The 27,748-nt window shown below is 43.5% G+C and overlaps 1 protein-coding gene across 1 annotated transcript in view; it reads right to left on the bottom strand.

The window, feature by feature from the left end:
• The window catches only part of IGF2BP3 (insulin like growth factor 2 mRNA binding protein 3), a 179,633-nt gene that overhangs the window by 34,057 nt on the left and 117,828 nt on the right, over positions 1 to 27,748 (bottom strand). Inside the window, exons 7-11 of the mRNA XM_075922211.2 lie at positions 17,908 to 18,192; positions 13,556 to 13,690; positions 11,828 to 11,950; positions 6,849 to 6,984; positions 2,564 to 2,695 (exon numbers count right to left, since the gene is read on the bottom strand). Of these exons, the coding sequence (XP_075778326.1) occupies positions 2,564 to 2,695; positions 6,849 to 6,984; positions 11,828 to 11,950; positions 13,556 to 13,690; positions 17,908 to 18,192 (811 nt within the window). The remainder of the gene's footprint in view (positions 1 to 2,563; positions 2,696 to 6,848; positions 6,985 to 11,827; positions 11,951 to 13,555; positions 13,691 to 17,907; positions 18,193 to 27,748) is intronic.

The raw sequence follows: 27,748 nt of genomic DNA, 5'->3' as shown, positions 1-27,748 counted from the left end.
GATGCCATGTCTAAGTTTTTGATCCGAAAAAGTATTTTGGGTTAGTTTCATAGTCAATGCTAATGAAATTTTATGGAGGTACTGCTTTTAATAGTACGATAGTTGGGAATAAATATAGCATAAACTGCCTCCCAGGCTCTCCTTTGAAACATTTTCCTGATAAGGTTACTAACATGAAAAACTATGTTCAGTATAGAACCTCCCTACACTAATCATTCATTCCCATCAACAAGGTTATGAGTGAGGCATTTATTCTGTCAGTGACATGTCCTTGGCTTCCTTCTCTGGGAAAAATATTAAAGAAATGCCTAGTATAATATGTAGTTATGAATCAGTCTTAATTCAGTTATTTGTTCAAGCTCATTAGTTCTTATCTCATGGTGAATTTGGTTTCATGTACAGCATGTATGGAAAATACAGCGATAGAGATATAGAGATTTGCCAAGAAAGCCCTCTGGCAAAGCAGCCGCCAAGCCTTGATTTTGACACAGGGCATCCAAAGCCAGTAGGCAGCCCTGCATATTTTGCCCATTGAGTGTTTTGCAATATTAATACATTTAAAAGTAAATTTAACTCTAGATGATTCTCAGTGAAGATGATGGTGAAGAATTCAGTCAGGTCTATTGGCTTTATACAGTCTTACCCATTGCTTGTTCTATAGTTCATTTTGAAAACCTAACAATCTTTTACTGATTGTTACATGGTTACTGAGTTGGTAACCATGGAGGCTAGTGATAGAGGCGTGGTCAAAAATTACCACCTCCCTGCCTCCAAAACTCCAGAGTTTGCAGACTAGAACTTTCCCTTGTTAGAATGATTCCTGCAGGGTCCATGTGATGCAAAATATTACTATGGAACAGGCAAACACTCCACCTAAGAACATTAACTACTGCTGTTCTCAGTAGTGACAGATGGCAGAACAAGGAGCAATGGTCTCAAGTTGTGGTGGGAAAGGTCCAGGTTGGATATTAGGAAAAACTATTTCACTAGGAGGGTTGTGAAGCACTAGAATGGGTTACCTAGGAAAGTAGTGGAGTCTCCATCCCTAGAGGTGTTTAAGTCTCGGCTTGACAAAGCCCTGGTTGGGTTGATTTAGTTGGGAATAGTCCTGCCTAAAGCAGGGGGCTGGACTTGATGACCTTCTGAGGTCTCTTCCAGCTCTATGGTTCTATGATTAAAGAGCAAAGAATTCAAACAAGAACACACCATCAATCCTCACACATTTTTCAGAGAGTTTTATACTATCCTAACACACCTTCCAATAGATTGATTTGTATAAAACAGCAGTACAGGCAGTCCCCGGGTTACGTACAAGATAGGGACTGTAGGTTTGTTCTTAAGTTGAATTTGTATGTAAGTCGGAACTGGCTCATATTGTAGGGGAAACTCTAGCCAAACATTTCTCCAGAGCTCAGTTTTATTCTCCCACACCTCACTTCCCTCAGTCCTTTATTCTCAAGCTGAGGTGTCTGCTGAGAAAAGCCGCTCCGCGTCTCCCTGGTCTGCTGGGGGGGGGGCGCTAGCTTCGCGTCTCCCTAGTCTGCTGGGGGGAAGCAGCTAGTGCGGGGTTGCCTCATCCCGTTTGTAAGTAGGGATCCGATGTAAGTCGGATCCATGTAACCTGGGGACTGCCTGTATACTGACTCTCAGAGTTACAAACACCTCAGGAATGGAGGTTGTTCATAACGCTTCGCAAACCATTATGGTTGTAGTTTCAAAAGTTTACAAATGAACATTGACTTTGAGTTTTAAAACTTTACTATGAAAAAATGCTGCTTTCCCTTTTATTAGTAGTGTACATTTAATACAGTACTGTGTGTGTGTATGCAAGCTGCTACTACTGCATTGCATACTTCTGGTTCCAAATGAGGAGGTATATGATTTGACTGGTCAGTTCATAAATCTGGTGTTTGTAACTCTGAGGTTCTACAGTATTTAGTGTTGCTGTATACAGTAGGTTTTATGCAGACTCAAAAATGTTGTAATCAAGGAAAAATTTATTTTTGCTACATTAAATTCTAATTTATCAAATGCCATATTTTTGTCATGGTAAGAATCCAAATAGGAGGGACAGTTTCATATAGATTGTTTTATTTCTTGTAACCTCCAACCATGTGTTTTTTCTATTTCATTTAAGAGAGAAAATTTGCACTTATTTTTCTGCAAACATATACAAGAAAATCTGTATATGTGATTAGATAACAGGGTTCCATAATTTTCCAAATCTTACTTTTTTATTTCACTGATAATTTAATCATAGATAACATCAAAGCACACAGAGCATTTTACTCTTCTGCAAGCACCTTAAATAATTTTCATGTGGTAACAGGATAAACCAGCCAAGCTGAAAGCATTTAGCAAATAAACCCTGCATATTACCTCAAGTAAAAACACAGCAGAACTCTGCTACCAGTAAACTGTTGTCAGAATACTGACATACATGGTCCTTTGCAATGTTTTTTTTAAGCTTTAACAGAATCACCTTATATTTACTGTTACTCTTCAACAGTAGTCAAACCTTTGGCCAACATAACATAGCCAAAAGTAAGATGACTTCTCTTACCCCGAATGGTGGATATGAAGTAGCAGCAGCAGCAGAGGCAACACCGACTGAGGGAGGTGGTATTCCTGAAGAAGAAGGTGGGAACAGACCCAAGGCATTCAGATTTAATCCAGGAATTAAATGTGCTTGAAGCTGCAACAGAAGAAGAATTATTTAACTTTACAATGCAAGTTGTTAAACTTCATCAAAATCCTAGTTCAGACAACATAATAAAACTTTGGTATCTTTACAAAAGAGGCTATTTTAAAACTTCATTCTTGAGGATCCAGATTTCAGATCTATAAACCAGATAGCTCACTTAGGCAAAAGGGTTACAAGCTTGGCTCTAATGTGATGGACCAACAGAGGTCTCTCACTACATCTTTATTTTTCAATTAAATAGACCACAAGATTGGAGAAAAGAAATCCAAGTGACAGGTAGACCTTTAGATTGCATGCTTAGGAATGAGGTACAAAAACAATAGCCTGCTTGGCTTGATGATAGAAATTCAATAGCCTTTTAGAAACAGAGACGCTTCACCCATAACCACTAATTCTCCTTACCTCCCACATCGCTAAAACTGCAAGTGGACTGCAGAGGGCTAAGTGTTAAATTTCCCCACAGTGCTCCCAGGATGAACATTAACTATAAAGAAGCTGTATGTCACTAGATCAGTGGTTTTCAAACTATTTATCACTGTGGTCTGCGGAAGCAGCTCTGTGTTAAATGGGTTGCAGCCACACAACATATATACTGCCTGTATGCCCGTAAGAATCTCAGTCTGGCCACAGCTGTTTGCCGACTGAGCCGCAAGCAGCCCACAGGTTGAGGACAACCAGAATAGACTGTTCCTGGGTGATTTGACCATGCCTACTATGAGGTGTTGTAGAATTCTAACAGCTCCAGATTCTTCAGTCAAGCTCCAGTTTCCCTCCTCCTCCTCCCCTCTGTCCCTCTCCTCCACTAAGTTATTTTCCTGCAATACAATTTGACGTATTAAACCTGTTATAGCAACCCCATTAATGGTCACTACTAGAAGAAAACTGTGGGACATTAGCAGCTAGGGTTTCCTTTATTGCCAAAGACCATGCTAAAAACTGTGGTTATAATGTAACAAACCAATTTGGAATGACTGAACAAAAATCTATCCAATACTGTAAACCATTAGAAAAGAAACCAACATACTTCCCACCCACTACGAAGGTTATGAAGACGCAGCTCTGGTATTTCTGATCACTGTGGACAATCGGAAAACAATGGCAACTGAAAGACATTTTCCACCTGACACCCAGCACAAAATGTTTTGGTTAAGTGTTTATATCTATGAATTTGTCCATAGAATCTTAAAAATTTAGAGCTAGAAGGGACTTAAAGAAGTCATCTAGTCCAACCCTGTGCACGGATGCAGGAACAATTATACTTGGACCAATCCTGACAGGAATTTCTCCAAACTGTTCTTAAAAACCTCCAGTAATTGGGGATTCAACAACCTCCTTCAGAAACCTACTATTCCATAATTTATCTATCTTAAGAGCTAAAAAAGTTGTTCCTAATATCTAACCTAAATCTCCCTTGCTGTAGATTAAGTAGATAATGTCTTGTCCTATCTTCAGTGGACATGGAGAACAATCGACTACCATTCTCTTTATAACAGCTGTAACATACTGAAGATTTATCATTCTCTAGTCTTCTTTCTTGAGAACAAACAGCTCTGGTTCTTTTAACCTATCCTTATTCCCTTTTATCATTTTGGTTGCTCTCTGCTGGACACTCCCCAATTTGTCACCATCTTTACTAAAAGGTGGTGCCTAGAACTGGACATAGTACTGCAGGTGAAGATTCAACAATGATGAATAGTAGAGCAGAAAAATTACCTGCCATGTCTTAGGTCTGAGACTTCTGTTAATATACCCCTGCTCATGCTAGCCTTTGTGAATGCACCACACTTCTGATTAGCATTCAACTTGTGATCTACCATAACTGCTATATCAGTGATTTTCAATTTTTTTTTCATTTGCAGACCACTTTGGAAATCTTAGACATAGTACAGTTTGGTATATATGGACTCCCAGGGTTCCATGGGCCACAGGGTGAAAACTACTGCCCTAGGTTCTTTTCAGCAGCACTACTGCTTAGCTAATTATTCCCTATGTTGTAGTTGTCCATTTGATGGCTTTCCTTCTTAAGTGTAGAGTTTTGCATTTCATCTGATTGATTTCAGATAATTCTCCAATTTATGAAGGTCTTTTTTCTTTTTTTTTTAATTTCAATCCAGTTCTTCAAAGTACTTACAACACCTCCCGCCTTGGTGTCAAATATCAACACATACTTCACCTTATCATCCAAGACATTAAAGAAAATTTTGAGTAGTACCATACCTTGGACTAGAGCTCCCTCTAAGCTGGGCAACTGCCTAATAAGCCTTGTGCAGGGACTAGGGGCTGCCGCACATGGAGTTGTCCAGTCAGGGGGAGAGATCCCTCTTCCTTCACCCCAGAGTGGGGAGCTACCATGCCTGGGGGATAGGCACCTTCTCAAAGTTCTCCCCTCATTGCCATAGCCAGCAGAGAGGCACCCCTCCTCCAGCCCAACCCAGCCTCACTGAAGCTGCTACAGCTGGCAGAGAGGTGCCTCTCACTGGGCCTAGAGCTGCTGCTGCAGTGAAAGAAGATGGTAGGGGAAGGGAGATTCCTCTCCCTCATGGGAGCCGGTACCCAAAACCCCTCATCCCCAGCCCCATTCCAGACCTAGTGCCCTCACAGCCTTCAACCCTACACCCCAACCTTCTGGCTCCAAACCTACCATCTCCAGCCCAACCCCAGAGCCTGAACCCCCAGCCAGAGCCCTCCTTCCCCCCCCAACCATGAGCCTCCTCCCACTTTTCAAACCCCTTGGCCCCATTCCCGCCACAGATCATCCATGTGCAGAATCAATTTTCTCATGTGCATGGATATGGAGGTGATCTGTCACACATCATCTCCATATTGGTGCATATAATCTATTCCATGCATAGACAAAAAAAAGTCACAAAAAAGTCACAACTACATCTTCTCCTTATTCAGTAGGCCAGGAACTCCATCAAAGAAAATTTAAGTTGGTTTGGCATGATGTGTTCTTGACATATCCATATTGGGTACTACTTATCCTATTATCCTCTCAGTCATTAAAATCCATTTTATAAATTTGTTCCAGTATCTTTCCAAATATTCAAGTTAGGCTAATGTGGTTAAAGTTCCCTGGGTCCTCTTTGTAGCCTTTTAAAAACATACCTGCCTTCTCGAGTCCTCTGGGACTCTCACCTTCCCTTTATGAGTCCTTAAAGATAATATCACTAGCAGTTCTGAGACTGGTTCAGCTAATTCCTTAAGTACACTAGGGGTGAATTTCATCAGGTCCTGCAGATTTGAATACACCTAACTTACATAAATATTTCTGAATAGTTTCTATTCCTTTCCTGGTTTGTGTTTTTCCCCCTTTGTTGTCATCACTGTGTAAAGAACAACAACCTTTTTTGGTGAAGACTGAAGCAAAATAAGCATTAAACACCATGCCTTCTTGGTATCGGCCATTATTAACTCTCCTTCCTTGAACCTACGCTCTCTCTTCTCTTTTTATTGCTCCTTATATACAATGTACTGTTATGTCCCCATGTCCCTTGTTAAGAGTGTAACTCCTTTTGTTCCTTACCTTTTCTGATTTTGTCCCTACATGCTTATACTATTCTTTTGTTCTCAAAGTTAGCAATTTGTCCACGTTTACACATTTTGCATGATGGTTTACCCAAGTCTTCTGTGGGCCACTGATCTCTAACTGATACTCTGTCAAATTTCAGGGTAATGCTTTTTTGCATTAGATAATAAGCAACTATCTTTATAGACAGGCATTCTTTTTTTACATTCCAAAATAGGAGAGGCATACTTTTACTGCCAAATTAAAGTCAGTCCTATGCACGAAAAAAATGCAAAACTAAGAAAAGTCTCATTTACAGAGTAAAAGTTACTACATAGCAATATTGTTCTTATGTTAAAAACAGAACAACATCAGGAAACTAGAAAGCACTTTCTTCAAATACTTCATACTACTAGAGCATCAAATTAACATTCAAAATACAAATAAAAACTTTTTCCCAAGTCTTCACAACAAAGGAAGAATAGTTTAAGTAAAACTATTCAATTTCTTTGATCTAAGTAAATTTTCTCAGTTTTTCCTATGCAAAAGGGATCCAATATTATATAAATATGGGCTTCAAGAATCTCATAGAAATAAACGTCCAGAAATGAGGACACCAAAAACAAAGACACTCACATTCATAGCAGCAATATCATTTTCATAGGACTCCCTGATTTTTTTCATTATTTCTTCCTCTGCCTTGGCACAAGTTTCAATACTGCCTTTAACTGTAATAGTCCGTTCAGGGTTATAGAGTGTCAAGTCCTGCAGTCTGCAGACAGAACAGAAATGTAATTAATTACCATTCAAACAGTAGATGGCAATCCAAATTTATCAGTTAAGGCTGGAGAGCTCTGAAACCGGAGGTCTGCCCTGGAACAATGCAACATACACAATCAATTTGCAGAAGAACTCAAACATGATTCTAACAGAAGCTTCCCTCACAAAAGACTGAACTAAAATTAGTGCAATGTGCTTCAGCATCAAAGGTTTATGATTTGCTTAAATGAGTCTCAGATCCTAGCAAGGAGAGATTACTTACCTTGTACAGTCACCTGAGTTCTTTGAGATGTGCCCCTCTGGGTGCCCCACATTCGGACATGCACACACCCATCTGTTCTTGATTGGAGATCTTTGTTCACAGTGTCTGTGGGTCCACAGACACTATCAGGCCCCAAAAGAGAGAGGCAGATGCACAACCGCTCCAGTTGCTTCTCAAACACAAAAATCCAAAGAGATTCTGAGGCACAGAAGAAAGAGCAGGAAGTGGAGTTCCAATAAGGACACACATGTTGAAAAACTCAAGTTACGGTGCAAGGTAAGTAACCGCCTTCTCCAAGTAGTGTCCCTATGGGTGCTCCAGCTCAGAAAACTCTCTGTACCCCTAAGATGGAATAATGTGCTGAGGAAGGGGATTCAATATGAATGAAAAACAGTGTCACCAAAGCTCACATCAGTCCTGGAATCAAACACAAAGGCATAATGCTTGTAAAAAGAGTGCAGCGAAGACCAGGTACATAAATAGACTGAACAGTAACTCTTAGAATGGAATTAATCCCTGAGATTCTGTAGCATGACAACACAACCTGGAACCCATTTGGATCATCTTCGGGAGGAGACTAGATGTCCCCTCATTTGTTCTGCAACAGAAATGAAGAGTCTAGGAGAAACCAAAAGGGCCTGGTCCTGTCAAGATAAGAGACAAGAGATCTTAATGTCCAATGTGAGCGAGGCTTGGAGTAAAACAGTGGCTAGTGAATCTCTTGATTATTATGGAATTCAGGAGAGACTTTAGGAAGGAAGCCACAGTGTGAACATAAAGTCACCTTATTTCAGTAGAATAAGACAGTGGATCGGTCACTACAACTCCAAGTTCCTCTGTCTTCCTGGCTGAAGAAACAGTTATGAGGAACGAAGACTTCAGGGACAAATGAAGGAGAAAACAACTCCCCCTAGGTTCAAATAGGGATTTTACTTCATTGATTGGCCAGGCAATCTTGCCCTGAGGAGATGAGTGAAGGATATCCACCCAAAGAATGCTGGATTTCTTGAATCACCTTTATAGGTAAAGTGTATGCCTCACTTCTCAGGAATTCTTGAAAAGCCCCAAAGTCATCAGGGTAAGATGACAGGAAAGGTACAACAGATTCATCTCATGAGGAGGAGGCTATGAGGGACAGTGGTGCTTCTTCCTCTTCCACTGCTTCCTACTCTGGAGGGGATATCCAGGTGGCAGGACCTAGGGCATCAGTCAATGTCTTTGTGAGGGCTTTTGGGATGGCACCCCACAGGAAGGGTCCCTTAATGAGCCCACAGATTCCAGTAAACCAAATGTGGTGAAGCATAAAGGAATGAGGCAGGACCCCGTTACCTGCTAAGGCAATCAGGTGTTGTTTTTACTATGAGCTCCTTCTGCAGCATAAATCTTTAGGACGGGAGGCTGGAAGTAAGAGGAACTATGACAGACGCTCTGTATCCATCAAGTGGGCCAATAGCATAGGTACCAGTTGTCAGGTCAGTACCAAGCTCTGAAGAGATATGCACCTCCACTGTTACTAAGCTTAGACAGTGAAGTGAAGTGGTGCTGGCAAATCTCTAATGGTACCAGCTGGAAGTATCCCTCAATATCCTCAAAGAGTTTGCGTGGGGACAGTGTCAATACTGGCGCATAAATCGCCACTGAAGAAATCAATGGAAGATTAAGTGGGCTCCACAAGAGGACTAGGTTCTGCAGAACAGTACGTCTCAAGACTTCTAAATGACGGTCATTTGGGATTTCTGAAGATTCAGAAGTTCCCATGAAATAGAAGCCTGGATGATACTGAGGACCCTGTATATGATTCCTCAGGAATAAAAATATCGGGTGGTATTAGAGACTGCACCAAAATAGGAATGCTGTTTTTCACCTCCGCCGATGGAAGATAGTACAGATAAAGCCTTCGCCTTGGTTCTGGCTTTTGGAGCCACTGAGTCAGGGGCCAGGATGTTGGTCCTGCTCTAGATGCTCTCTCAATATGCAATATAGCCTTAGTCGATATCATGGTCACAGTACCAGTGGGAATGGAAGCTTCTGCAATACTCACATTGCGATATGAGGTATCCTGAGACCCACATTGAGGATGTGACTACTCCCTTCTCCTTTTCTCCATCTGGAGAGTGGGGTCTTTTCTTCCTGGGAGGGCTGAGGAGTCCTCAGAACCTGCAGGGACTGCTGAACCAGAGGTGACTGATGGAACTGATGTGTGGGGGTAACATGGCTTCTGTGGGTCTCAAAGAGCCCTTCATAAGTTCCAGTCTGTCCTCTCTCCAGTTTTCAGATCTGTTTTTAAATCCTGAACCCTACGTTTAGAGGAATGCAGGTTTCTCCCAAGCAGTGGAGGCAGCTTGAATGTCTGTTGCTGAGGGAAAGGGCCTGTGGCGGGTCTGGCAGGGTATGAAACCTGCACTCAAGACTATGTATGTGGCACGGGAAAAAGTCCAAAGAAGCAGAGAAAGAAGAAACTCCCATTTAGGGATAGGCTTACCTGTTAGCCAGTTAACTGGTTAACCTTTTACATCCTTAGTACTCCTAGGGAGTCTACTTTAAGAATTACCTCTTCATGGCCACCCATTAGGATTGTGGTCAGGGGAATCCAAGCCCCTGTGCTCTGGATCCCGATGGCGTTTCAAGACTCTGGAGCTTGAAAGGAATCCAACTACTTCCCCAATCTAAGGGTCATTTTCAGGGCACAGACCTTTTATCTGGCTCCTTCATCTGAATGTCCAGATCCACTGTCCAAGCCCCCTGGGCGCAGAGCTGACACTTCAGACTCCACGGTCCTTAAACACGCCCCTCACCCAGAATTGCACCTGAACGGTGTGAACTTTCTGGTTTACCATTTTACGCTCTAAGGGACATGCAGTAGCAGTTGTGAAGCACTCTGACACAGTCCAGTCTAACATCTTATGCTCTCAACCGATAAAGCACGAGAGCATAGTATTTTATAAAACACCCTAAATGCACTGGCTCTCACTAATTCACCAGTACCTGGGGAGTCTTCGGGTAGGGTGGGGGTGGAAGAGAGATTACCTCTTTTCTGTCTGCTTTCCCACTCTGCCCCCACAGCAGGCAAAATGTCTTTCACTCCCAGTTCTCTTGTCTTCAAGAAGACTTTAATGGTCATGAGCATCTTTTTGTTCTTTTGGTAATTTCCCTTGCTCTCAAACATTTTGTCCCAGTTACAAAAAACTGTCAGGTTCTTTCATCTTCAAGGCTGTTTTCCAATTCTCCCTCTTTAGAGAAATTCTCAGCCACTCTCTTATTTATCCCCCTTCTTCCTTTATTTTTCTCCCTTATGCATTACACTTCTTGTTTCCCCCCTCCTTTATATCCAGTTTCCTAACCCATTTCTCTCTTCTGTCCTCTCCTTTGATGCCTCCACTCCTTTAATGCTCTCACCTCCTCAAAACTTTATTCAGGCAAAGAAGTTTGCATTCTTCTCACCCACGAATAGCAATATTCAAACCTTTCACCTCACTGCAGCAGTCACTTTCACCCCTGGGTGAGAGCATCTAGTAGCAGAAACCAGATCCCTTGCTCAGACATGTGTCTAAATGAACAATAGACAGGTTATCTTACTGCAGTTCAGCTGATATGGGCTCATGCAGAAAGGGTCCTAACCCCAACAGAGAATTACTACCTAAAATACTACTATTCTCATCTTTTTTATTCACTGGCTTTTCTCCTTTCCCTTGTTCCAAAGCCCAACCTAGATAGGCTGTATAAGAATGTTATTTCAACTCATTCTATACAGAGTTCAAATCTGTTTTAAAACGTTTGCCTTGTTTTAAAAGCACATAATACAGTTTCAGAACAGCATTTTAAAAACATGGACTAAACTAGGGTTTTGCCTAGTCTAGAATATTATTTTTAGATCAACCCTTGTTTACAATGACTCATCAAGAATAGTTTAACAGCTTAAATCCCAGTGGGAATGGGAGTCTGAGTTGCTGGTACTCCAGCCTTTACACCAGAAGCCTGAAACTCAATTCACCTTAGGGCAGTGCCTGTCTACAAATCCTCCTAGTAGACCAGTGGGCACCCTGCAGTGGGGCTTGGGTGGGGAAGGGGAGATAGTCTCTGCATGCTCCCCACCCCATAGGAACCCCCCAAATCCTGCCTGTGTCCCCAGGCAATTTACACACACGAACCGCACAGCAGCTGCCTTAACCATCCTATGGAAGTGATGATTCTCTATACTCAAGTTAGCACGCGGAATCATGGGCAGGCTGAGGCCAGCAACAGGGGTCAGGCCCACCTGCACTCACTTCTGTAATGGAAGCTGCAGGGAAGCAAAGCTATGCAGCCTGCTCCGCTCCACCACCATCTCCCAAGCCAACCTGTGCTGGTGTCTAAGTGCTCCGCTTCCTGCCAACTGGGCTGGCCAAGGAGATGGCAGCAGAGCAAAGGCTGCTGTGTTGCTCTGCTTCCCTGAAGCCATTCTGCACCAGGCCCTTCCCTGTAAACCTTGAGGCTGCATCCTTTGGGGGAGGGGGCATGTTTGGTTTACAAAACCCAAGGAGCTATTTCTGAGGCACAGCATTTGAAAGTTCAAGCTAACTGAAGAAACACTTACGGCGATATTGTGATTTTAGTATCTGTATCCTGTTCGATTTTCTTTAAGTTTCTTCCTTCTTTGCCAATAAGACGTCCAACAAAATTGTTATGTGCTAATATCTTCAAAGGAATTTCTTCTGTACTGTAATAGAAGTTACAGAATTCAGATAAACAGCCTACTAACAAAAAGCTGTTGAAAGAAGCAAGGTTTTAAGTGTGATTTGACTTGCAGGTTTTTCATTCATTGTTTGCTGCAAAAACTTATACAGTTTAATTAACAGATTAAAAATGAGAGCATGTCTACACTGTAGCCCTAAGTATTTACTAGGGTGGCTGATGTCCACACTACCCTCTCTCAGTGGTGTGCATCCTCACCCGGAGCACTTCCATCCATTGAAAAGGAGCAGCATGAAAGGCTGAGAGCCAGAACCAACAGCTAATGTAAGCAACACAGCAGCTACACAGATACCATCACCCTAACTACACTGACACAATCCCTACACCTCTCACAGAGGTACAGTATTATGTTGCTGCAGCAGAGCACTTACATTGTTGGAGCAAGGCTGTAGTGTGTACACTGACAGACTGACATACACTGTCTTGTATCAACTTAATTGAGTTGTGTAGTTCAGGTCTGAGGTTTAAAAACTGTTCTGAGAAGTATTTTTCACGGTTTGCTTCATTAAGACTGTTGCTGTTGTCTTCAGTGTGTCCACAGTTTAAAAATACTTTGCAGCCAAATTAATCAAGTTTGTATTTTTTTTTTAAATAAAGATGACACACCCACTAGTTAGAAACATCATGATACCTGCTATCTGAAATGGAGCCCAACCAAGGCAAGCGGGTTAGTGTCTATTTTGCTATATAAAATGTTTCATTTCTGGAGAACAAAACACAAATTTTGACTTGTGTCACTGGCCAATTCTGCTCCGTTACAATTCCCATTCCCAGTTAGTTGGAGATAAATCTGAACCCAATAGTGCAGGGGTGGCCAACCCATGGCTAGCGAGCTACATGCGGCTCTTTATCGCAGAAAGTGCAGCTTCCGAAGTGTACCCCGCGGCCCGCGAAGCCACCCCTGCACCTCTACAAAGGGCTCACCAACTGTAGGGGAGCCGTCCGGTGTGGCAAAACAAAATGGCACAGTACGATGGCGCCAGCCAATGGGAGCCTGATCTGACTAAAAAGCAAAACCGGAGTTTTCATTTAAAGGGGCAGCTGGTTGGGTGATTTTTTGTTTTTTTTCCTTGACAACTTTTTTCCCTTAGCTCTTTGCGCTATGTCCACCATTATTTTGGCTCTTTGCCTTTAACGGGTTGGCCACCCCTGAAATAGTGCATCTTATGAAGTATCATATAACATTAATTGTAGTTTAGCAACTCAACAGAAGTCACAGATTGAAGTAGCAAGCATTTTGTTGTTGAAAACTAATGGGTCTACATAGAGCCTTTTGTGAAAGTTCATACAAAATCTCCCCACATTAAAACTGCTCATGAAATCCTGAATTTCACTGCAGGCTGTCCCAACAAAAAACCCAAAATGCAACCAACACCTGGAACTGTGTTTTTTTTTTTTTAACTAAACCAAAAGGATAGCACTGGAAATAAAATTAAATCCTTTAAACCAAAAGTTAAATACTGTTACTGGCCACACAGAAAAGATTCTTCTTCAACTGTTGACAAAGCAAGTTTCTTTAACACCATTAAAACAATATTTGGAATTTTGCTTTCTTTAGACTTTTACTTACAATTTGGTATCTTGAGCTTCCTTTTGCATGATCTCCATAATAATTTTACAAGCTGTTGAGCAGCCTTCAGGAGTAGAGTGGATAGTAATTGGTTTCTCAGCAGCACCTGCATTTTCTTTACGATGAATATCAATTCTTGAAGAAAGAAAAAATCAGTAGCTGTAAGCGTTTGATCTATTGTGGATGTAGGATCTCAGTTATCAATCCAGTTTGAGTTAATATGGATATTTAAAAAAACAAAATCCAGGTTTCATTTGGTGAAGTATACAAATACAGTTACCACCGCCACATAAAACTCAAACCATCAGTTAACTATTTTCCTTGAAAAAAAATACACATTATGTTTTTGCTGCATATGCCTCAACACTTTAGAAGGTAGGTTTTCCCTTCCCCACTAGATTCTACCAAACATATTTTGGGGGAGATTTGTGTTAATTTCCACTTGGCTTTATCACAAAATTAGAAAGGGAACAGCTGCTAGGTCACCCAGTACATCCTCCACAAATGAATAATTCCTCCTTACAGTGCTTCATTTAGCCTACTTTTTAATCTCCCCAGTGATGGGAGTATTCTAGCACTTCTGTTAAGAAAACTAGTTTACATCCTACTAATGTTCATGGCATTTCCGTGGGTTTCACCTCTAAAAAGTTCCTATTCTCAAGCTATGTCTACACTACCAAGTTCTGTTGACAAAACTTATGCCGACAATCAACAGTCGACAAAACAATAATCGCCAGAGGGTGTACATACTTGCTCCCTCTGTCAACAGATCATATCCACATTGGGGTCACAGCAATGCACTCTGGGCATGTATCCCACACTGTAGTGTTGTGGGAAGGCAGAGTTGATCCCTACACTTCTTAGGATTCCCTCAGAGTTCTCCCACCGCATCTGCAGCTGCTGAGGACGGCATTGTGAGCAGTTCTGTGAGCTCTCTTGATGCGGAGCAATGTCAACACAGCACAGCAGTCTGTCCCCCTCCTGCAGCAGCAGCCAGCCTCCCACTGTTTTCCTAGTGCAGGGCAGAACAGGAACCTTCCAATATTTGTTCTTTGTTCCCCAAAGGGAGCAGCTCACTCAGCTGTCAGAAACTTCCTGGAGCTTTGAAAGGGGAGAGGGATGCATGCCTGCAAGGTAGCAGAGATCAGGGCCTTCAAGGCAGGCATTGTAGGATACTGGCCGAAGCCAGTTCTGTCAACAGAGTCTACACTGGCTCTTGGGTGACAACAGAGGGAAGGGAAAAGAAAAAAAAAGTCACTCTCCTGGGGTGGAACATTTTTGTCCCTGAAACTGGGTGTTTCCCCCAAAAAAGTTGCATTGCAGTGTTAATGCTCTCACTGTTTTGTCACCAAAAAGTCAGTTTTTGGTGACAGAACTTGGTAGTGAAGACATACCCTTGGTGCCATCCCCTTTCTTCTAGTTATAACCCTTGTACCACTCTAAACATCCTCTTGCTCCACTATCAAGGCTCCATTCTGCACCACAAACAAAGGGTAACTCTAGTCAAGATATGAATTATTCCTGGCCTGCAAATACCTGCAGACTACAAATCACTCTCACCTTGGTGCACAGCTACACTTTTCTGAAGGCTGAGTCAATTCTTCCAAACCCCTACATCGGGTGGGGAACCTATGGCCTGAGGGCCAGTACCAGCTCCAGGCTTAATTTGGTCTGGCCCGTGGCACAGTTCAGGGCTCCCTCCTTTAATCTCTGCAGCAAGCTGAGCCCACGCTCGCTCTCCAGCCCCTCAGCAAGACCCCAGGCTTTGGCACCGCCTTGTGGGGCTGAAGCGGAAGCAGAGTCCTCAAGCACCGAGCTAAGTGTAAGTGAAGTGTCTTTTCTTCTTCTTCTTCTCAGTTGGGAGCCAAGTCAGTGAGATGTTTTGTTTGTTTTGCTTCTCATGTTCATGTGTTCCCTGCCTGAATTTTCTGTGATGCAGTGACCCCTGACTGAAAGAAGGTTCCACCCCTGCACTAAAATCATTGCTGCTGCTGTTCTTTAAACTCCCTCCAGTTTGTCAACACTTTCTGGATATGAAAGTTTCGTTTTGGTTCATATTGCAGTATTTTGTGCAGAGTCCACAAAAGCAAGTGTCAGGCAGAAGGAGAGAAAGGTGACAATTCTGTGGTGTACCCCTCCCCACAGTGACAGAAAAGGCAGATAGCATCTTCTAAAATCTCACCTGCCGGCCAGCGTCAGCATTACTGCTCTCTTCTGCCCTTTTCAGAGATCGTGAGTAAGCCTATTTTTAGTCTTTTTCACAGTAGAGGTTCAGGGAAAACCCCAAGTCACAGAAAGGTCACTGAATGAGCATCTGTGCGTGAACCCATCTTGGTGAGAAGAGGAAAGCAAATCCACCTCTCACTCACCCTGAAAGCAGCACCTTCTGTTCCGCGGAGCGCTAGACCCAACTCTTGAGTACTGCAATCCCATGCACTAGGTCACAGCACCACTCAGAATGGTCACATCCCGCCTTCCAACTCCATCACCAAACTTCAATGTCATTGCGACCACATGGGCCAAGTCATGATGTCCAGAGTGGGAAACCAGGCCCACAGGAGCTGCTATTGCAAGGAGTCACAGGCTTCATTATAATACATGAATGCTGTGATGTCCGCACCAAAATCATAGCCTTAGTCCTTAACATTCATTAGGCAACGTTCCTAGTTCTTGCTGGTCTGAGAAATAGAATTTATCAGTCCACTTTCAGTATTTTAAATCCGCTTAACTAAAAATAACAACACGATATTTTAGGCTACTATAAGCCTTTTCCATTAACATCTGGTTAAATACTAATTTCAGGGTTTGATGTGAAATAATGCCCATCTTATTTTTGAAACGACAAGGCCTCCATGACATAATGCACATCAGCAGCTCATCTCCCTTCCAAGCCCCTAGAAAATCCATCCCTCAAGGTTAAAACACACCCATACTCGACTGGTGTAGCTACACCACTATAAGCTCCCTAAGCCGATGCAGAATCTCTAAGCCAATGGGGAAAAGCTATTCTGTTGACTTACTTAATCCACACCCAACAAGAAGCAGCTCTCCTGTTGACATAACACTATGTATATCAATGCTCAGGCCAGTGGCTTCTTCACAGGCAGAAGCAACTCAAGTCATGCCAACTCATATGGCAGTGTAAACATAGCTCAAGAAACAGAGGGAGGAGGGCACAAAAGCCACAACATTAAACTCTAACTAAACATGAGGAGACAGGAAAACAAAACAGCCTTGACAAGCCGTGAGAGCACCCTGGATTGGGCTAGAGCTAGGAGGATGCATCCCTATTTAAAGACTGACAGGTGCTTCACTGCCGTGACCAGAGAGCACTCCACAAGCAACCAATGGTCCATGGACCATAGTTTCACAATCACTAACTTAAAGCCCTTCCAGTCTCCTGAAAGCTACTCTTTGATAAAGGCACATTCTATACATAAAACTTAACCATTAACCCCCTAAGAAGTGAAAAAACACCTCTGAAATTGGAGACCATTCTATTGTTATTAATTTCATTCAAAGCTGTGAAAGAGCAGTAAGTCTGCCAATGTTAACATATGAAAAAAAAAAACCATGGAGAGAAGGTGGCTCTGAAACACAGCTTGTTAATTTGTTTGTTGAACACAGTTCTTTTAGTTTGCTCTTTTACTACATAAGCCATGAAACAGGTTGCTAGAGTGACTCTGTCATTTTAGTTGGCAAGGCAACACCTTTGCAGGGGCAATCTCAACAAAATACCAACACCGAATCTCCAAAACAACATCTCTAGAAATGTAACTGAGACGTTACTTAGCTAGTCCACACTTCCTTTTGCCAGTACAGTTATACCAAAAATAACCTTCCACTATAGGTGCTGCTTAACATGCTATACCAACAGAAGGACTTTGTGCTAGTATAAATGAATCTACACAAAGACTCTGTTCCAGTGTGTCATAAAAAAACCCTGACAACATTATACCAACAAAAGTTTCTATTATAGATCTAGCCCAAGTACTCTAGAAAGAGGAGTCAAGACATGGCAGATACTTGATGAACTAGTTTCATACACTTTATCCAACAGTAAGTTGCAATGTGTTCTATCTGCAAAGCCAAGCTTTCCCCAGAAATATCTTGGAAGACATGAAAAGGGATAATCAACCCCCGGGGGAACATTTAAGTTTACACATGAGAAAAGAGGGGATTGACTGGCTATGTGTTTAGGAGGAAAAAATATGCCACAGAACTTTGGGGAACTATTTTGGGGAAGAGGGAAGGGAAAGAACTTAAAGACTTTTGCTGGCTGTAGCGAGAATGACAAGATGACAGACAAAGAAAAACGATAGCTCATAACACAATTTTGCAGAACGACCTACTTGGACTGTGTCTGCTTTGTGATATTTCTGATAGTTGCTCCTTCTTTCCCAATAATGGCTCCTACAAACTGTGTGGGAACCAGCATCCTCAATGGAACATCCGACTGCGGTTTCTGCCTTGTGGTCGCACCAGGAGACCCTTGTCTTGGAGGACCCCGCTGTCCAAATCCACGTCTCCCCTGTGGATGCTGTTGGGGGGGTGGTTGTGCTGCCATTTCATCTGGGATATATGCAACTTTTAAGGAATAGTTTTCAAGCTGGAATCCGTTTAGTTTTTCTATTGCTCTGTATAGTTATGAAGGGGAAAAATACAAGAATTACACATGGGTCCTTGTGAAATGAAACATCTTTCAGTTACGGGCTTCTGCTCATTATAAACTGCATGAATGAAACTAGAGACTGATACCTATACTGAAAGTTACTCTTAGGTCTTATCCACACTACAGTAGCATAGCTACGGCACTGTAAACCCCATAGTGTATAGACAGACTACTGTGCACTAGTAGCTTTTCCCAACACTGTAGGATCTCCACCTCCCTGAGCAACAGTACTTCAGTGAACAGAAGCTTTCTTCCACCAACCTAGCTATGTCTACACCGGACTTAGGTTAGCATAGCTACATTGCTCAGAGAGGTGGATTTTTCTCACTTGAGTGCCACAATTATGGTGACTGCATTTTTAAACATAGATCAGGTCTTATACAACCCAAGATCCATGATACACAGTTACACAGACACAGCATGATTCACAAAGAAAGAAATATGCTCTTGTCTAGTTTGAGGGTATGCCTACACTCTGAAGCCTGAGCCCTCGCAGCTTCATCAGCGCAGTCCCCTACCGTACATGCAGACACGTTTCTCCTCTCAGGGTAGGAGCATCACCTCCCAGAATGACATTAGCCATGTCTCCTTTTGTTAGTTTATCTCAAATCAGGCAGGAGGCTTAACTGTATTAACATATTAACTCTTTCTGCCAGTATAAGCCATGTCTACGCTTGAGGGTTTGCTAGTATTAGCTATGCTAATAGAACTAAACTGGCAAAGCCTTTGCAGTGTAGACTAAACCTAAGACAAAAATATGTTTTTTAAACCCAGCTAGCCAACAGGAGTTGAAATACCACTCAGCACCTATTTTAGACAGTTTAACACCTTTACAATCATATCAACCAATTATGCTGCAACCCTGTAAGAAAATTGGCCAAGAAATCCACTGAGACAGGTACACAGATTACACAATAGCTATCTGGCACAATAGAAAGCTGTTGAAATGCATTTGCACTAATTGCTAAATCGTGTTTCAAATGCTAGTAACTATCTGGATTGTTTTTTAAACAAAAGCACCTTCCCCCTGTAGCTATTCTCTTAACTAGCTACTCCAGAACTCTCCCACTAAGCTCCACTAGTTCCCACTTTCCTCCTCATTCTCATTGTTTCGGGGCAAAAGGAGAAAGAGCCGTTACAACAGCATTTCTCACTCAGTCCCATATACAAGGAGAGCATAGAGTGGAAGTAACACTGTGTTATAGAACATCCATTTAACAAACAACGTAACAGCAGTCATACTGGTCCAGACCAATGGTCCATCTAGCCCTAGGATCCTGTCTCTGATGACAGTGGTCAGTACCAGTGTATCAGGGGAGGTGTCCAGACCAGGACAGCTGGAGGGCTCTGTCCTGTCCTCCCCTTACAGCTTCTGGCAGTTTAGGGTCATCCTGGGCATGGGGTTGCTTCCCTGACCATCTTGGTGGTCATTGGTGGGCTTATTCTCTATTATCGTATCTAGTTCTTTTTTTTAACCCAGCCATCTCAGTGTTCCATGCAAATGAGTTCCATAGGTTAACTGTGCACTGCATGAAGTTCTTGTTTGCTATACATCTGCTGTTTGTTAATTTCTTTGGGTGACCCCTAGTTTTTGTATTGTGGGAAGGATAAACAACACTTCTCCATGTGCTTTTGCTCTGCCATTCATCATTTTATAGATCTCGATCATACCATCCCTTAAGTCAGCTCTTTTCAAAACTGAACAGCCCTCATCTTTTTAGTCTCTCCTCATAGGGAGAGTATTCCATACCACTGAACATTTGTACTGCTCTCCTCTGAACCTTTTTCCAGTTCCACTATAACCTTTTTCATATGATACAACCAGAACTAGACACAGCATTCAAGATGTGGGTGGCACCAAAGATCTATATAGTGTCATTACAATATTTTCAGATTTATTTTCTACCCTTTTTTCCTAATAGTTGCTAACATAGCATTACCCTTTTCAACAGTAACAGCACACTGAGTGGAAAAACTCAAAGAACTGGCCAACATCTCTTTGGTGAGTTGTAACCACTAATTTAGAAATCAACCACGATAACCAGTGTTTTGTCTTTCTTGATTTTTACTAGGATGTGGCTCAGAAGAGGGATCAGCAGGAACACATACATCAGACTTTTGGCCCAAGGACAAGAGGAAGGCATTTTGCAAAGGAGCTTATTGTGGCAAACAGGTCTACTTGAGAAGTTCTCCAGCTCTGGAAAATCATGTGGACCACTTCTGGGTTGAGCAACCACTTGTGATGAGAGAAGTCCCTAAAAAGGTGATATGCTAGGGCAGTGTTTCTCAACCAGTGTATGAGTACTCTTAGAGGTACTCAAGAGAAGTCTGGGGGGGTACACGTCAACACAACTGAAATTTGGAGAAAACTTTTACACCCAAAATTTAATTGTCCACCCGGCTACGATTAAGTTGTTTAAAGAAATATGTTGCAATGGTAGAAAAAAATTGTGTGCGTCTGAAAACTGTAGGTAGTAGGGGTACTTATAACTTTTTTTTTAAAGGGGGTACTTTATTAAAAAGGGGGGGGTTGAGCAACACTGTGCCAGGGCATTCTGACACCAGGGAGGTGACCAGCTTCCAGATGGATGCTGTGGCTGATACAGGCATCCCAGAGATGGAATACCTCTTGGAAGAGAGCTGATGAGTGTCCTTTCCTCCTCAACATGTTAATGTAGAATATCAAGGCCGGGTTTCCCAGGAAATTCACCCCGCCCGCCCCCCCAGCCCCGAACAGGAGTGGCAGGAAGACCCCGCAGGTCAAATGAACTGCTCTGAATCATTTGACATGTATTCTATGTGTAGCATTGCCTCCTGCAAGGTCCACAACCCCTGGGTTTGGAGAACCCAGAGGTGTGCTCCTCAGGCCATGTCTGAGGTCTCCAACACCTACTCAAGGGAGGGAGCATGGCTGTTGAATGACTCCTTCCAGGATCTTTCTCTGGATTGATCCATCGAGGGACTAATTATGATGTTTTTATCCAAGTGGTCTCTGGCCTGGAAATAGGTGGATGCCAGTCATTGCTGGAGGGGTCGCATGCAGAGCCTGGCATGGCAGACCAGGTGAGTGCATGCTGCCATGTGCCCTAGCAGGAACAGGCATGCTTCGGCTGTCATCAGGGAAAACGCAAGACCTCACCGTGATGAAATCTAATATGGTCTGGAACCTGTCTCGCGGCATAAATACTCTCACAAGCACTAAAGTTTCTATGAATGAAGCCTAAGCAATGCCAGTAAGAGCAGCAAACATTCTGTGCATGGACACTGGTGGCAAGAGAGAACTGAGGGTGTGAGGAGTGGGCAATGCCTCTTATACCAGGCCACATGGGCACCACTCCAGGGGGTGGCAGTGATGCCTTTACGGATACTGCTCAGGGAAAAACTTTTGGCATGAGTGCACACAGCAAGCACACACACCTCTAATGTGTAATGGACATAGAGAAGCCCTTGAAGAACCTAACTACGTCATTCAGAAACGTGAAAAATTCACACCCCCTGAAAGTCAGGGTAAAGCGGACCTAAGCACCAGCACAGGCCCTGATAGACTCATGGAAGAATTCTTCCGTCAAACTACCATCACCTCATTCTTTAGAGCTGGATGGATGAAAATGTTCCCTGTTCCTTCGCAACATGTATATTTAGCACTTGTCTGCAGAGTGGACAATAGTGAGAGCTGCACATCTTTAGAACAGCTCCACCTGGCATTTCTGTGGCCAGTGCCATAGCAATGCACCAATTCAATAGAACAAAAAATGAGGTGGCCAAATGCTACTTAGTCAGCCTCAGCTCAAATCTTACAAGATCCTCAGCACAGTTCACTTGAAAGACCTGTTTCATGGAGGCTGATGACAAACTTGTATCAGAAGATACCACAGGTGCCCACCAAACTCTGCCCTACAAATTATCTACTACCCAACTGTTAAAAAGTGGAAATGGAGAGGTGCAGATAAAGGGGAGAAGATGAGACAGAAGAGCTAAGTAGAGAGCAATGAACCCAATAACACCAGGAGTGACACCCCAACTCGTTTTATGAAGTCTGTTAAGTTAAAAAAAATAAAACAATCTATGCCAGTTAACTGCAAGAATGGGAAAGGGTGATAACTGGACAAGAAGCTCAGAGTACAAGTATTCCATCAGCGACTGGCAATAAAACAGTATGAGAAGAGGAGGAAGGAGACCATTGATCATAATCTGTTAGATATAAAATCAGTTAACTTGCTCAGAAATAAGTGGCTTCCTGTGTTAGAATTAAAGAAATATTAGGCACATCATGTTTTCATGACAGTTCTTGGTTGCAAATAAAGAGCGGCAGGTCTTGTTATAGTCTTCTCATTAGCATTCAAAGCAAGCGTGTCCATCGCTCTGTCTCTTACACTGTAGTAGGCTGAACAATAGTCTTAACCGCTCAACCCAACACCTTCCCCTGTTAGGTTTGATGTCTTAAGATTAAACAATTATCCACTGATGTTCTGATGGCATCAAAGACCATATGGGAAAGTTATTTCACTCCCAGACCCAACCCATATCTACAACATTAGAAAAAATGTCCACATTTGCATGAATGTCTTGGATGGCAGGAGTTCTTTTGCATAATTATATTAATCTGTATTTAAGTACCTGTATTTCTTGCATGAGTTGTTTTCAACATAAAAAACCACTATAGAAATATAACAGACTATAATTGCACAAAACTCAGGATTTTCACGGTTTGGTTCCCATAGCAACCTTAGTTTTACCCCCTTTCAGCAAGTACTGCAATAGTATTTGACATTTTCAAGAATTTTTGCAGTGACACCAAATGTTTCAGAAAAAGCATGTGTCTTTAAGGTCTAGACATTGTAGCCAAAAATTAATACACTGTAAGTTAAAAAAATAAAGCCAGCAGATATTCATCCCCAAGCCAAAGAAAATAACCAACCACAATAAAACCAGATCCAAGCAATAGCCCTTCCTCTCCATCTCCAAATATTCACCCATGAAATGACCCTCCCTGGTAAAAGCCTGATTCAAGAGATGGGTTCTGTAGCATGCCTTGAGGGTCAACAAACGTGGATGATTTTAGACCAAGGAGGGAAATGATGAAAGTAGGAAGTTGAATGCCCCTTGCGGTAAATGATCTGACAGGGGCTCCTCTTTCACATAAAAGGGCTCCAGAACCAATGCTGATTGTGGATCAATATGGCACTAGGAGAAGTGATCTCTCAGTAGGGAGGTCCCAAGCCACTATGGGATTTGTACAGCAGATGAAAATCACTCCCTTCAACTCTACCTGAAATCAATAAGCCAGCAATGCAAGTCACAGAGCACTGGGCTCACATGCGGCTACTGAGATAGGCTTGCAGAGGGCTGGAGCATTCAGTATCAGTTACCGGAATTATTTTAAGATATGTAGCCCCAGGTATAATGTGTTTCAGGACTCCTGTCTTGAGATGGCAAACACAAGAATCAGAGTAGGTAGGCTTACAGCATCTGGAAGGAAGAGTCAGAATTGTCTAGCTAGAAAAAGACTGAAAAATACAAAAAGAAAACCCCAAACCACATATCTGGTCGCTGCTGCTACATTAACCAGCCGATGGATATCAACATCAGAAACAAATACCAAACAAATCCTCAATCGGAAAGGCAGATCGACTACTCAGCCTGACTTCTGAGTGCTTCCCTTAGCATGTAAACATCACCTCCACCTGCTAATGCATCCATGCCCTGATCTCACCCAGATACTTGCTACACCAGGGGTTGGCAACATACAGCATGTGAGCCATAAGCGGCATGCAAGCCGATTTTGAGTGGCATGCGCAGCCCGTGGCTGGAGTTCAGCCCCTTCTCCACACAGTGGGGAGTCCCGCACAGCCACAAAGCTTGGAGCAACAGCTCCAGCTTCCAGGCGCATGGGAGGGGGAAGGTGAAGAAAGCCCCAACTAGACCCGGCTCCCAGCTCATGTCTGCCCCCCGTGTGTCCCTGAGAGCTGCCCAGGCTCCCCATCCTCCTCTACCAGGTGGCAAAGGATCCCTACACAGAGCCAGGACAGCCCCACCCCTGCATGCACTCCGCTGCTGCTCCGCCCCCCCCCAGCCCCACTGGCATGGAGCGAGGAGCCTGGGGAGAGGGAAGCAAGGGGGTGGGGTAGGGATGTAAGCGACTAGTCGACTATCAGATAAGCACATGCTTATTGGCGAGAGAACCAGTGACTCAACTAGTCGCTCCCCTCCCCCCACTTTCTGCCTCTATCAGAGAGAGGCAGCAAAGGGGGGATGCAGGAGCCGGATTAAAAGCCAGTCCCCCCCCCCAGCACCATCTCGGGGGGGGGGGAGACAGAGCAGGGGCACAGCAGGGAACTGGAGGTGCTTCCTCCTCTGAAGTGTAACAAGAGCAGGACTCTTGCTACATTTCAAAAGCAAAAGCACTGGGGACCAGGGGGCGAGCGAGGGACTCAAGCTCTTGCTACTTTTCAAAGGCAGAGGTGCCTTGCTCTTGCTTCCTGTCCTAGGACCAGATACTTTACCCCCAAGCCTGCTTCTGTACCCTACCTCCCACCCATACAATGCACCCTCATGCCCTCTTGCACCCCCCATCCCTATCCCACTCGCTGGCAGTCCTGTCCTGCACACTGAACCCCTCATTTTTGTCCCCAACCCAGAGCCTAAGGAGTCCACAAAATGCACTAACACCAGAAAAGTAAATCTGTCCTTTGGGAAGCCCTGAACCTCAGTCCTTCCTGTCCCATCCCCTAGCCCACTGGGGCTGGAGTGCCAGAGGTGTGAGGTGTCTCAGTTGGGAGGGGAAGGGGGGGTCACATCAGTGAAGATTGGGGGTTTTGTGAGGAGTTTTTTTGTTTCTCACTTGTGTGGTCCCCAACTGATTTTTCTGAGAGTCAGTGGCCCCCGACCCAAAAACAGTTTCCCGAGCCCTTCCCTAAATAAAGAAAACACTGAAACCTTTTCTGTTGGACAAACATTAATACTTTACTTTATTTAAAATGGAGTTTGATCAACTAACACAAGAAAGTTAAAATGCTTAATCTGTTTAATAATTTAAATGAAATTGTTCTCCTAAGCTGCAGCACTAGCAAAATGGCTCAGGCATAATTCTGTAATTAATGGTGAGCTTCATTAGCAACTTGTGATCTGCAGAAAGGTTTGCATTGAGCCAGGTGGTCCACAGACCAAAACGTTTGAGAATCATTGTCCTAGAGAGGAGTGCTGCCCAGATGGCAGCTGAAGGGAGAGGAAAACATGTAGGGGATCCCCTACCCCCAAGCCACATTAGTCCCTAAGTGCCTAGACCCCTGTCAGGAGGCTAGGGTACCTGGGACCCCGCCTCCAGCAGGGCTGAACATCCCACTGTCACCCATCTACCCTGCATCCCTCGTCCCCCGCCCCCCGAAGCCACTCTGACCCCAGCCCATGCTGGCGATACAGCATTGCTCCCCCCATAACTTTGGAGCCAGTGCTGGTGTCCTGTGAGGGGAGCCCCGAGGTGCTGCGCTGCATCCAGCTTCTGGATAAGTGCATGAATGCTGCTCCTCCCCTCCCCACAGGAAAAGCCGAAGTAGAGCCCAGGGCAGGAAAACAAGCGGTGTGCATTGTGGAGAGAGCCCCTTCCTCCTCTCCCGGGAGAGTGGCGTGGCCCAAGGCAGGTGGGTTAAATTTTGGCACGCCACTTTGGAAAGTTTGCCTTGGGCTACACCTTTGACAGCACTGGCTATAAAGGATGAGCTAGATACAGAGCTGAAGGACAGCTCTCACGTCCTTATCATCTGTTCCAATGGCCCCAAATAAACATAGAACAAGAGAGGAGACTAGCTGGAATGCTGTGGCACTCTAAATGACACGACCTTTGGGAATCAACAAGCAATGGCCCACCCAGATCTGCTCTCAGGGAGCACACAGCAAAGAAGTAATGAGTCCCCTGACAGCAGCCCTATCCACTCTTGTACCACCCAGGATTTGATGTCCAGCATTTACTCAGTATGCTATTATCCAAGTTCAAAACACTGCCTTTCTTGAAACAATTTTCTTCTGGCAGGAAAAAAAGGCATCAGTCCTTTCTCAGCACTGACTACAGGCTAGCGTTAAATACAAAGAACACCAAGCCTCTTGTTTAGACTACAAGCCTCTTTCGAAAGAGAGCGTCTACACTGCAACCTCTTCTTTTGAAAAAGCGAGCCGCTTTTTTGAAAGAGAGCACCCAGGCAGTCTGGATGCTCTCTTTTGTAAAAAGGCAGTTTTCCTCGTAAAATGAGGTTTACTGCGGTTGAAAAAAACCGCCACATTCTTTCGATTTAATTTTGAAAGAATGCGGCAGCAGTCTAGACACAGGGGAAGTTTTTTCGAAAAAAGACCACGTTTTTCAAAAAAAAACCTGTAGTATAGATACACCCCAAGGCATATCTGAGCTATCTGATCACAACCTAAAGAGAAAAAAACCTTAACTTGGCAATTTCCCCTTACATTTTGGTAACACGAAATGCAGCCTCAGAAGACCACTTCTGACCTAAAACCAAGACACATTTTATTTCAATACAATAACGCTTTTAAAGATTCTAAACAACTGTGAACAGGTCCAATATCATCCTAGTGATACAGCATTACCAACATGCATACTGCTATTTGTTGCTGCCAATACACACTTCAACAAAGCAATGCACTATAAAATTCCATCTATTACTCAAGCAAATAGGGCTGCAGCTGTAACGTGGCTAGCTTTGTGCGTTATTCATCAGCCATTGCTTGTTTATTCAACCCTACTAAATGCTAGCTTTATATTTCATTGCATTGCATTGCAGTTGCCCCCAGATATCCCAATCAGGATCGGGGCCCCGCTATAAAAAGCCCTTTTCAATACATATGAAAACAAAGTCTCTGCTCACAGCAGTTTGCAACCTAAGAGCTTTTTTTATCCTAAACATACCCTTAACATGAAACCAGTATCAGCCGTTGTGTCCCAATTGCCATAAGCAGCTTCATAAAGCCCAGTTATCATTAATATTCAGACTGACCGCCATTATATTACTGAAATCAGAGTTCATTAATTTTCCAGCCATTACCTGAACCTGTTTCAAGTAGCCAACTTCAGCTGTCTTTCAAAAACCAGCCACCTGAAACTCAACATTGGTCAATAAAAGAGAAAAGCCATGCATACCCTTTCAACAGTTAATTTTCACGAGAGGCCTCAAAGAATTTTTTTTTTAAACACGCACACACCTCTAACTAAGGATGTTTAATTGCAGTTATCTGGCAAATTGTGTAGTCGACAGAATTTGTACTGACTACACGATTAGTCGATAAGGGCTACTCTGCACAGCTGCAACGGGGACAGCTCCAGGAGCCAGCTCGAGCTGGGCCTGAGCAATCCCGGCTCTGGGAGTACCAGCACTGCAGTTCTGCATTTTAAATGCACTAAGAGCCGCTGGGCTTTTACTCCATTTAAAATGCAGAGGCGCAGCGTCCCAGACCAGCGTGAGCTGGGACTGCTCAGTCCCAGTATTTGCAGCAGCCGACCTGTGTGCCGCCAACAGAGG

This window comes from Pelodiscus sinensis, chromosome 2 (assembly GCF_052426305.1).
Source record: "Pelodiscus sinensis isolate ZL-2025 chromosome 2, ASM5242630v1, whole genome shotgun sequence".
In the NCBI taxonomy this organism is placed as follows: domain Eukaryota; kingdom Metazoa; phylum Chordata; order Testudines; family Trionychidae; genus Pelodiscus; species Pelodiscus sinensis.
The sequence above is the reverse complement of the archived record's forward strand: the minus strand, read 5'-3'. Positions and strand labels throughout refer to the sequence as shown.